At 41.4% G+C, this 12,809-nt stretch overlaps 1 protein-coding gene across 1 annotated transcript in view; it reads left to right on the top strand.

Annotated features, from left to right (window-relative positions):
* Positions 1–7,563, top strand: part of PIEZO2 (piezo type mechanosensitive ion channel component 2) — a 680,804-nt gene extending 673,241 nt beyond the window's left edge. Inside the window, exons 46-49 of the mRNA XM_012558213.2 lie at positions 2,091–2,219; positions 4,415–4,494; positions 5,667–5,850; positions 6,802–7,563. Coding sequence (XP_012413667.1) covers positions 2,091–2,219; positions 4,415–4,494; positions 5,667–5,850; positions 6,802–7,054 — 646 coding nt within the window. The 3' untranslated portion in view covers positions 7,055–7,563. The remainder of the gene's footprint in view (positions 1–2,090; positions 2,220–4,414; positions 4,495–5,666; positions 5,851–6,801) is intronic.
* The last annotated feature ends 5,246 nt before the right edge of the window (positions 7,564–12,809 follow it).

Raw genomic sequence — 12,809 nt, 5'->3', positions numbered from 1 at the left:
ATCTTTGGCTGAACAGTGAACCTCGGGAGTGACTTCATTACTGAACTAAAAGGGTCTCCGGGAATGAAAGGACAACTTCTGACCTCGTTAGTACTCTCACACCCGTCTTCTGATGAAAGCGTGGTTTGCCATAAATTATGTTCGCTTCAGTATATAAATATTTGTAATGAGACTTTAGAGCCTGATTAAAAAGCAACTTCATTTTTTTGTTGTTGTTGTACTTTGGATGAAGATTTACAGAATAAAGTGGCTTCTCATTGAACAGTTAGTACACATATTGTTTTGTGACGTTGGTTACCAGCCCCACGATGTGTCAGTGCACTCCCTTCTCGACCATGGCTTCCCTATTGCCAGCTTTCTTGTCCCCTCCTGCCTTATAAAAAAAGAAAGAAAAACAAAAAAAGAATTTGAAGGTCTGTTCCACATTTTTCTCCCTTTTTATTAGGATTTATCTATTGTGTTCCTGATCAGAATGTTCAGTAATGGAAGCCAGGCACCATCTATATCTTCTGGTCTCAAGGTAGAGGAGGCAGTGGTTCATGTCGACAATTAGTTCTATTGTCCAATTCCTTCTCTGATTCTCGGATTTCCTTCTTTCTCTTTTGTTCCAGATGAATAAACCCAATAGTTGTATCTTAGATGACTGCTTGTAAGCTTTTAAGATCTCAGACACTACTCACTATACTGAGAGGTAGAACATAAACTCTGAGAAATGTATTATGCCAACTGACTGGATTGTCCCATGAGACCATGGCCCTAAGCCCCCAAACCAAGAGAATTATTCCCATGAGGTGACTGGTTATGTTTAATTAGTATCAGCATCTATAGCCTCCCTTCCTTTTTTTTTTTTGTTTGTTGTTATTGTTGCAAAACCATACACAATCTAGCATTTGCCCATCATCCCTTTTCCCTATATACAGCTTGTTGACATCAGTTACATCAGTCATGCTGTGCAAACATCACCCATATTCGGTGCCACATTTCCTATTACTATAAACAAAAAGTGACCACTACCTACAGAGTTCTTCTCCCTCTCCCAACTCCCACCCTGATAACCACTAATGAACATTAGTTTCTGTATATTTACCTATTCATGTCGTTTCATAAAAGTGAGAACATACAGTATTTGTTTTTTGTGACTGATTGTGCTCAACATACTGTCCTTCTGGTTCATCCATGTTGTAAGATATTTCAGGAACTCATTTTTCTTTATCACTGAGTAGCATTTCATTGTATGTATGTACCACATTTTACTTATCCATTCATCCACTGATGGGCACTAAGATCGTTTCCATCTTTTTGCTATGATGAATAGTGCTGCAATGAACACAGGTGTGCATATGCCTGTTTGTTTCACTTCTATTAGATCCCTAGGGTACATACCTAGGAGTGGAATTGCTGGGTCACATGACAGCTCTACCTCTAGTTTTTTGAGGAACCGCCAGACTGTTTTCCACGATGGCTGTACCATTTTGCATTCCCATCAGCAATGGATGAGAGTTCCAGTTTCTCCACATCTCCTCTGACATTTATTATTTTCCTTTTTTTTTTTTTTTTTAATCTTAGCCATCGTGGTATCTCATTGAGGTTCTGATTTGCATTTCTCTGATGATTAATGATATTGAGCATCTTTTCATGTGTCTGTTGGCCATTTGAATATCCTCTTTGGTGAAGTGTCTGTTTATGTCCTTTGCCCAGTTTTTGACTGGGTGGACATTCTTTTTAAAACATGGATTTTATTAGTCACTATGGAGACTGGCATCATTGGGTTAATATAAGAGAGCATTTCTGACATTCATACTAGAGCGCCAAGCCCGGTCTCTATTCTGGTCAGCAACTCTGCCAGCTTATCTCCACCTTTGCTCTAATGGATTTTGTGGACTCCCTGGCTTTGTTAACTTGAGTGTCTAAGATGCTGGACATAGAGGTGAGGCGGACAGGAAAGATTGGGATGGATGATCGTGGACCCAGTGAAAAATGGTGGTAGTAATAAAATTGAGAACCAAGTGAGTTTTTAAAACTCTTCCAGACTTCTGAGTAACCACTGACATTGATCTTTCCTTCTTTCTTTTTCTTTTTTTCTTCCACAGAAATATGAGTCTGGGTGCAAAAGCAGAAATAGCAACAGATAAACTTTCCTTTCCTCTTAAAAATATTACTCGAGAGAACATAGCTAAAATGATAGCTGGCAACAACACAGAAAGCTCAAAAACACCAGTGTAAGTTTGTTTTTCCTATTAATATGGTATGAACAGGCGTATGTAGCTGGTACAAAATTGCCATCTACAAATTCACATGTGCAAGAAATGCAACTGTCTTCATTCTTCTGCAACTCAACTGAATTTCTATTGGGAAGTCCCATTTTGTTAGATCAAAGAAGCTTAATCTCAGGTTTTTGCTCCACTTTTCTCTGGGCTACATCTAAGTTCTGAATGAGGGCAACAGGGAGTAATTATATGGCACCAAGGCTTAAGGAGATGGAGATAATCTATCCTTGGTAAGGTGCTGTCCTGTGGACTTCCACTGAACCACTCTTCCAGGTCCTCAGTCCTATCTCCACCCTGCAAGCCTCGAGATTGGGCTCTCAGCCATTTGGATCCTATTTTGGGACACTCTGGAAATCACTGTGCTGATTTGTATGCCATAGGAGGTGTGGAAGCCATGGGAGCCTTCCTAGGACATCTGTCCAGACAAAGCATGTGGCCAACAGTGCTCCAAACTTAGCAGCAAGAGCCCAGGGATGCCCACGGCACGAGGGCATCCCTGGGCTCTTGCTGCCCTTAAGGGCTCTGCTCAAGGATGAGACACAGGACTGCACCAAAATGATCTAGGTTTTTTGCCATCCATGTCACCTGATCATGGGTGCTCACTTCAGCCATCCACCCTCAATGGAAGGAGGAGGGGCTTACGATTCCTTCTTATGGACCCACCAGTGTCTAAATTCTTCCTCTCTAACTCCCTGTTTGGGGGAAAAACTGTATATCAAAATATTATCATGCCATGTAAGTACTCCATTTCAAACAAATCCAAGCTGTGACGTTTACATTCTAATATGAGAAGTAGCAAGAGAAAAAATGATATAGATCTAAAACTACTGAACAAATATCTCAGATGTCCACCAGCCATTTCCCCACTTTTGCCATTCTGTCTCCCCTGGGCTCATTTCAATGTATTGAATATAAGACCCACTATGATGCATCCCTTAGAAATGTTCCATGCCTAAGATAGCCTTTATTAATTACCAAATTAATCACTTTATTCATCAGTAAAGTTGGAAAGAAGGAGCTCTGTTTGCCCAATGGTTCAGCGCTCAACTGTTAACAGAAAGGATGGCAGTTCAAACCCACCCAGCGGCTCTGTGGAGAAAGACCTGGCAATGTGCTCCCATAAAGATTAGAGCCTAGAAAACCCTGTGGGGCAGTTCTGCTCTGTCACATGAGGTCTCTATGAGTTGAAATAGACTCGACGGCTCCTAATAACAACAATGAAGTTGTAAGGGCCCTTAAAGATACTCAAATCCTCCACCATTATTTCTCAGATGAGAGAGCAGGTCTAAAAAGGCATAAAGACTTGCTCAAGTTCACTAAGGTCTGAGGTGGCTGAGGTAGGGGGTGAGGGCCAGGCAACCAGTGCTCCCCTCATCCCTCACTCTTATCACTAGATCAATTTATGCAGTCCACTGGACTAGATACTTTTTTTAAATCCTAAAAATTAAAGCTAGAATAGTTCTCAATGATTTAGATAAGAGTTGTAGAACCCAACAAGAAAGGCAGACCTCTGGCTTCAGAAAAGGTCACAGATGTGGGAAAATGTCTATAGGAAGGAGTCCTTAAGCTTTTAGTTAGCTTGTGTGCAGAGTTTGCATGTATATCTGGATAAAGCTGATTGCCTGGTGAATTCGTTCAACTTCTAAGAATTTTGATTATAGTGGAAACTCAGTTAAGATGTGGTGGTTCCGTGGTAGAATTCTCTCCTTCCATGTGGGAGACCCAGGTTCAATTCTCAGCCAGTGCACCTCATGTGCAGCCACCTCCCATCCATCAGAGGAGGCTTGCATGTTGCTATGATGCTGAACAGGTTTCATCAGAGCCTCCAGACTAAGACAGACTAGGAAGAAAGTCCTGGTGATCTACTTCTGAAAATCAGTAAATGAAAATCCTATGGATCACAACAGCTCAGTCCCCAACCAATCATGGGGATGGAGCAGGACTGAGCAGCATTTTGTTCTGTTGTGCGTGGGGTTGCATGAGTCAGGGACTGACTCCATGACAGTTAACAACGACAACAGCACCTTGTGTAGATATATGAAGACTTTTATCATCATTTGTATAAGGTCAAAAACAGCAATAAAAAAAATCAAGTTTAGGTCAGTAAAACAACTAAAAATTATATCTTTTTTTCGCTTAACACACAGGACTATAGAAAAGATCTACCCATATTACGTGAAAGCACCTAGTGACTCTAACTCAAAACCTATAAAGCAACTTTTATCTGGTAAGCATGAGAAGAAATCATTTCTGAACTGTTTTTAATCATACTGTTATTCAGTTTTAACAGTTTGCATTTTCAGCCTTTATCAAGTTCCTTTCCAGTTAGCTTTCCCTATGTGGCATGGCTTGAAGAAACATAAACCCTGTCTGCCTTCACTAGTTAGGGTTAGTCACTCAGGGGCCAGACTCTTCATTTTCTTCTTGTCATTGATGTAGAACCTGATTGACTTAAATCTATATTTCATGACTTAAGTTACTATTAATCAGTCTGCTTACTTGTTTCTATTAGCAACCATATCTTTTGCAGAAAACGGCTTTATCCAGTGTTAACTATGATGACCCCTCACAAGAACAGTAAAAATATAGCATGAAATGTACTTGATTCAGCCCCGGTTATTAATTATCAGTAGTAGGGCTCTAATGACTTTACTTTTCCAATGTAACAGTGATGGTAGTAAATCATTATTTTTGGATTCTTTTAATTATCAAGAATTGTTTGACTTAATCAATTACCTCTACCAGCAGTAGACCTATACAGGTTACGGTAAAGGTTAATGAAGAATGCAGTTACCTAACACATGTCCATTCAGTCAAACCCATCTTAAAAGTCATCTCTTTTGTGAAGTCCTCATGAATCATACCAACCAGAAGTGGTGTCTCCAACAGACCCTGTCAATTCCAGTCCTAGGGTAGTTGCCACACACCCATAAATTGTTCTGGTGTACATGGCCTTTTTCCCATAGACATAAGGAACACTGTTGTATGCAACTTTGTAACCCTTTTGTACCTAATAGAATGCCTTCCTCCTAGGAGACACTCAGTAAATGCTGGTAATATAAATGAATCAGTCATTTCAGTCAAGAGTCAGTGATCTGGGTTTTTAAAGGTGTAAGGAGTTGTTTGAAATTATCAGCAAATGTTCAGAGGATGGAAAACCTCCTCCCTGTAAGCTGGCCACCGTGCACATATGGCTATAGTGCATGGCCTCTTCAACTGAAAAAGAGAAACCCCCCACGGAGTCCTTTCCCATTCACATTGTCTCCATGCTCTTATGCCCCTTTTATCCTGGAACTGTATGGTATAGATAGTCACCAAGGTTTGCCATCTAAGAACTGTTGCGTGCATTAAATGCTAAAATTCTCATGTTAACTTGCTTCCATTTTTCTCCCCTTACAGAAAATAATTTCATGAATATCACCATCATTTTGTCCAGAGACAATACAACTGAATCTAACAGTGAATGGTGGGTTCTCAACCTGACTGGAAATAGAATATACAACCAGCATGCTCAGGCCTTAGAGCTGGTGGTCTTTAATGACAAAGTCAGCCCCCCCAGTCTTGGGTTTCTGGCTGGCTACGGGTAAGGACTCATTTCACAATTAACAATTACAAGTGTGTACGTCTGTATCATAGAAATTTGAGGATGGGAAGCCTTTTATCTTAGAATTCTAGGATTTTATAGCTGCAGTATTGAAATTCACATCTCATAAGTTCTTCATTTTAAAAAATGAGGAACCAGAGTCCCAAAGAGATCAAAGTGCCTGGTGAGTCCCTAGTGAGGGGCAGGTCCAGAAGCCACATTAACAGTCTTCCATGCCTGACACCTTAGTGCTGTGGCATAGTTTGATATCATTCAGTGTTTATATTTAGAAACAGGCATACGGCTATCTCTTTTTTCCCTTCTGAAACTTAGCAGATATGATCAGTTGAACACCTAGTTTGGGACAGGTTAGATATTATCAGATCACCATATTCTGAGGCTAAAATTTGTATCCCCTACAGAGATTTCCCAGAATTAACCTCATCAGAAATTATTTTCCACCCAGAATTTTATTATAAAAATGAATCTCTAAGAAAGATATACATATGGTACTTTGAAATATGTCCAGAACATACAGTACACTGAAGTGAAAAGAGCTGGTTGCAAAAAAGTGCATATAGTACAATTGCATTTCCACCAAGTATATTGTGTAGTTTATGTGCATAATATATGCAGTAAAACCACCTGAAGTTTATACATGAAACTATTGGTTTTGGTTATTTCGAAATATGAGATTGAAAAGGACTTTTTATTTTTCAAGTCTTATAGGTCTAAAATGTGTACATTTTTTTCAAAGAATATGAATTACCTTTTTACTCAGAAAAAAGTTTAATTTTTTCACCAAAGGGGGAAAAACTTAAGCTTTGAAAGCTTATATCTTCTATGATATGATAGAGTTTGAGGGAAAATGTTAATATTTTTTCATGTAGAAGTATTCTATCAACCATATTTAACTGCTAGATACAATTTCTACTTAATTTTTTTCTTCAGTATCATGGGATTATACGCTTCAGTTGTCCTTGTGATTGGGAAGTTTGTCCGTGAATTCTTCAGTGGGATTTCTCACTCCATCATGTTTGAAGAGCTTCCAAATGTGGATCGAATTTTGAAGTTGTGCACAGATATTTTTTTAGTTCGAGAGACAGGGGAGCTGGAACTAGAGGAAGATCTTTATGCCAAATTAATATTCCTGTACCGCTCACCAGAAACAATGATCAAATGGACTAGAGAAAAAACGGATTGATACCTAAGGACAGAGACAGCAAATGAAGTTGATGTGTGAATTTTCAAAAAAAAGCACAATATTCTCATAAGAGCTAAGCATTTTCTAGTTCAATGGAAATGGCTTCTCTTCTGACAGGTGGCCAAAGGAGTTCCCTTCCTTTTGAAACAAAAAAAAGCTACCTTGCAAGTTAAGGCTCTGTTAAAGTTCTTTGTAATTCAGTTTCTCTGAAATCAGAGTTACTTGCTTTGTTTTAGTCAGCAGTGTCTTGCATTCGGATTGACTACATGAAGGAACCACTTGTGGCCCCGTTCCTCTGAGAAAGCAGAACAGAAGGAGCAGCGAGACGGAAAGGTGGCCCACATTTCCTCTGCTGGGGCTGCGCCTTTCTGGAGAGACGCGCTCACGCAATATACGCAGCACGCGGCTCTCCACCTCCGAGTGGGAAGCTGCTGTGATGGAGCTCCGTGAGTCTTCAGCGCACGGCAACACGAACAGCAATAGGAGGCTGAACCCTCTGGGGACAGGGAGAGGGGGTCCGGGACCCGTTAGGATGCCAGTGGAAGGAAAAGCCTCACTCTAAGCAAAAAGATTAACAGTTAGTGATTCTCTTACTGCCTTATCTTAACGGAAGACTAATTAGACATCTTTCCATTAAATACCAGTGACTTCTCAGGAAGAACAAAAGCAGCAAAAACAACTCTGTGGACACCTGGGTTTTGGAGGCCCAGCTAGTGACTTGCTTCCCTGACGGCGTTCTGCTTCAGAGACTTACAGCTCCTCATGAAACACGGACGTGAGACAAAGGAAACACCGCCACCCCAGCTGCAGTGGGAACTCTGCCTTTGTAACTCTTTAATAACTGAGGTCACGATTGCTCTTCTGTCTTCTCCCCCCTCAACATGCTTTTTCCCATGTCGATGATTTAAGGGAAAGATTTTTCCAGTATGTGACGTTCTCCTTCCTATTTTTCAGGTATATCAAAGAGTTTACATATTCCAATTCACATTTTTACATCTGAGACGGGTTTTTTAAGTTCATAATTATGAAAGAAATATGTATATTGAGCTTGGGGAAATAAAAATGGCATTTTCTTAAATTATTATTATTGATAATACCACATCTTCATTAAATAACAATGTAGCATGAAAAATTTATGATTGAAATGTAGTTTTCATTCCATATTAAAATACAGTTTCTGAGAAGAATCATTGAATGGGCTAGAATATGTTTAAAAATGATACTGTGTAGTTTAGGTTCAGGAATGACTTAAAATAAAGCACATGTTGCAAAGTCATTTTCAGAATACTCTTTATTCTGCCTTTTTGCATGAAACGTTTTCAATGGAGGTTCCAGGAGTTAAAAAAAAATCAGCTGAGATGAAGAAGCTACTTCCCGTTGGTTTTGTTGTTTTTGCTCATTCGGGTGTTCTATGTGCATCATATAAGCAAGAGACAACAAATTAATTTCCTTAGAGAAACTATCATAGTGAATATGGAACTTTAAAAAAATAGTAGAGTTCGCGTAGTATTTAGTGCTTCCAGAGAATTACTATGTATTTATTCTCATGCTGTGAAAGCCAGCATACCTGGGACCCAGTCATTGTAACGAGGGAATCAGACCACATTAGTGAACTCTGCAGAGGACACCATGATTCCTCAGCAACCGGAAGAATCGTTGTTCATGTTTCTGGTTGCGAATTTTTTCTTTTAAAAAGGTCAACACAAGGAATTCATCAAGAGCAAGTTATTTAGGAAAGAGTAGGGATATGTTCATGAGGAGAAAACATAAAGGGTACTAGATACAAGAATTAAAATATTCTTCAAGAAAACAATCTTCAGCATTCAAGAAAAAAGCTTCCAGGTGTGACAAAGTTGTCCTAAGCACTTAGGACAGCTTCAAGGCCCCAGAGCCACCTCTCAGCGTTCAAGAGCACAGCCTTTCCTTCTGAGACCTGACTCTGCCCTTCCACCCATGTTGACACAGGCTTCCTTTGCCCAGTCGTAGCCCTTCTGCTCATTGGGCTCCATGCCAGCAGCTGCTCCTCCACGCCGGGCAGTGTCCTGGGAGGAGCTGTCAGCTGGTTTTGAGAGTTCACTGGGCCTGACCCAGCCCTGTCAGATGGTGCCAGGGAACGCCACCTTGCCCACTGATGGGGATGGGTGCTCCCCACAGCTCTGTCAGGAGGGAGGTGTGCTGAGCTCTGTCAGACAAGGCCTCCCTTCTCTCTCCTGCCGCCAGTGTAGTGTGGCTCCCTGAACTTTCATGGCGTCTGTCTGTGGAGTTTGTCCTTGCTGTCCTGGTTCTCATCTGTTTCCCCCACCCAGGGGGAGGGGGAGAGAGAGACTGAGGAAGCCTGGAACATGAGGCAGCCACTACCTTTACCTGCCCAGAATTCCTCCACTCTTTGACGACAATATTTAACAAGGGAAGAATACATTTAATTTCCCTATTAAGAGATGACAGTCTTATATTACATTGGTCTGGTTATTGATTATTTGGTGTAACAGTGCTATGGTGCAGACAACACACGCAATCAGTACCTACATTGTTTTGAGTATGAAGAATTTTTAAAATAAAATATTTTTAAGTATTTAAGACTGTGTTTCCACATATTTTTCTTGATCAAATCTGCCTGTTATTTGCTATTTTATTTTATTAATATTTTCAAAGAGTGTCTAGCAATCTTCCCTATTGTTTATTTGCTTTTCAGTTGATACTTTTTTATTCCTATCTTTCATATTTCTTTTTTACTTCTCTGTGTTATTCTGTACTCTTTTTCTGACTTCTTCATTAAAGCTTAAATCTGCATTAAGACTTTTGGGACCCCCTTTGCTTTCTTTTACGTGAGACTGTTACACACTGCCAATCTGACGGGTAGTGCTTTCCAGAGTCCTGAAGACAGCAGATGGGTTGATATCAGAAGTGTGACAGAGACCGAGAAGAAGGCGGAAAGGGGCACTGAGGGCCTGACGGGAAGACTTAGAGAGAGGGGAACTTCAAAATCATACTACCAGTTGCTGTCCAGTGAACTCTGACTCATGGTGACCCCGTGTATGAGGGTGGAGCTGTTCTGGGCCCCCTGAACTGGCCCTGATCTAGTTTGTTTGTGTTCAGGGAGTGCCAGATGAGAGAGTTGCAGCCCTTCCTCTCCAGGCTCTTACTCCATCCACGGTGACCCACAGAAAGATCACTGGAGACAAGTTTGAGCAGCTGCTAGAATAATAATAATAATAGTAACCAGTAATGCTCAATTAGTATTAGCTCTGTTAACAGCATGAGGAGTCTAAGACAGAAAGAAGTTGAGATCTTTGTCAGAGGCATGAGTAGAGCCAGGATTTAGCTTGTCTTCAGGAGCCCAGCCTGCCTTTTATGGCCCCAGCATCCTGCTGCCCAGCATCTCGCTGACCTGACAGCTCCCTGTCCTCAGCCCCACCCTGCCCACCAACCATGGAGTTGCCTCCCAGCTCCACTGGTGCAGGCACACCCTCTCATCAGCTCATGCCTGGCCCGAGATTCCAAGATGCCTTGTTCTATATTTGATGTCAGGTTAGGTAGTACTGAGTGACTTTTAATCAGTCCCATCTCTGTGCCTCCAACCATATTTCTTTCTCAGGCCACCAAGTCTCTGTTGGGGACATGTGCAATGAGGTGCATCCCTTTCCACATGGAGGCATCCCTGTATCTCCCAAGACAGAAGGAGAAAGGGACCACAGAGGTGACTCTTGGTCTGTCTCTTACTCACCCTCTCAGCCCTTGGGTCTGAGGTGAGAGGAGCAGGTGCTGTGAAACCATGGATTTTTCTAATGATAACAGAGAGTGAGAGAGTGCTGCGCTCTAAGTATCACGTGGGCAACTGAACAGCCCTGCAAGGAGCTCAGGACCTCACAGGTTTCCTCCTCATCCTAGGAATCTGATTTTTGTGCTTGATGCCTAGTCTTTCCTTATTCTTTGAAAATCTTGTAAGTTAGCTCAGATGTATAGAATAGTGGCAATATGGAAAAATATTACTATAAAGATCAGTGATTTAATAGATTATGTTTTGATATTATGACATTTCTGTCACAAAATGAGACCCGGTGAACATCATTTGATTTTTACAGTAGACAAAATCTTTTCTTTCCCTTCCCCAACAGATGATACCCTGTTTCATTTGCACTAACAGTAACCACCCATGCTTCAAGACCATAACTGTCCAAAGGGAAGAAAACCCTCCACCTCCATTCTTGTCACAGAGGAAGCTAAATCCTCCATTTACCTTGATAAACTAAGCCTAGGCTCCATGGTTTATGCCACTTGGCTCCCAGCCACAGGGAGGAGTGGCTGCTTCCCTAGGCCACTGACATTGCCCAAAAGGCAAGGAGAAAAGGGGGTAAATCACTTTCCCAAATGGAGGTCCTCTGTTTGTCCCATGGTGCTGTAGCCTGAGAAACACCTCTGAAAGTAATACTGCAGCCTTTCCCTCTCTTGCTGTGTCTCCTACAGAAACCACAACCATGTGTTGAATTTGCAGAGGGTTCAGGCCCCTTGCTATGTGCTTTACATGGATTATCTCTTTCAGTGCTCACAGGAAGTCTCAAAATCAAAACCAAACTCACTGCCATCAAGTTGATTCCAACTCGTAGTGACCCTATAGGATGGAGTAGAACTGCCCTCATAGGGTTTCCAAGGTTGTAAATCTTTATGGAAGCCGACTGCCACATCTTTCTCCTGCAGAGCGGCTGGTTGAGTTTGAACTGCTGACCTTTTGGTTAGCAGCCAAGTACTTTAACTGCTGCATCACCAGGGCTCCTTATAGAAAGCCCATGGGGTAGGTATTGTTCCTCCCATCTTACAGATGAGGAGACTGAAGCACAGAATTTGTACATTCAGCCCAGTGTGGCACAGTCAGCACTCACAGCCACCATGTTCCCACCATACTTGTAATCCGCACACTATGTGACCAAATCCCCAAAGTCAGTCTTCTGGCTACAAAAAAATCATTGTGAAGATAATCAAGGGAAAACATCTGAAAACCTGGAGGAACATTTTTCCCAAGTGACTTTGTGCATGTGAAATAAAGTGTCTGTCATATTCCTCATCTATGCCTGCATGCCATACCTGCTTTCCCCTTTGTATTTGCATGAGAGTTTAATGTCTTCAACAAAGGGGTTAGTTGACCAAGATGGGAATATTAATTTACTTGAGAAACACAATAAGGTGCAATTCTTTCTATAGGTGTATGTTATTGTATAAAAGCCACTAGGTGCAATAGATAAATGTGGCTCCTCTAAGTTCCAGCCAGGGATAAGAGAAAGCACTAAATGGCATAACTGAACATCATACCTCTAGACAGTCCCAGCAGGGGACAGTGCACAACTCAGGCTCAAGCATGTGAAATGTCCACCCTGTCCTGTGTGTCCATACATGGTAGCAACAGCCATAGCTCCAAAAGGAGATTCCTGGGTGTGCTCCTTTTCAACCCACTAAACTTCCACCACTCCTATCATGTCCTTATTTCTAGGCACTTCTCCTCAATCTCCTTGCATAAAACCTTAAAGCTATATGAGATCTTGGAGGTTGTACACTCTGGAATTGGTCCTATCAAAAGGATAAAAACAGAGATTCCAGTTAACATGGTGACTTAACTAGACACGCCTTAACGTCCCCCTACAACAAAGACTTGAGAAACAAAGTGAAACAGATACAAGCAACAACCCCAGATTCCACACACCCAAGCGGGTGGCTCTCTGGGTGCCATTTGTTGGCTGCTAGTGTTGCTTTTTTTTTTTTTTTT

The sequence above is a fragment of the Trichechus manatus genome, unplaced genomic scaffold (genome assembly GCF_000243295.1).
Source record: "Trichechus manatus latirostris isolate Lorelei unplaced genomic scaffold, TriManLat1.0 scaffold00146, whole genome shotgun sequence".
Classification (NCBI taxonomy): domain Eukaryota; kingdom Metazoa; phylum Chordata; class Mammalia; order Sirenia; family Trichechidae; genus Trichechus; species Trichechus manatus.
Note: the sequence above shows the minus strand (reverse complement) of the source record. Positions and strands in the feature narration are given on the sequence as shown.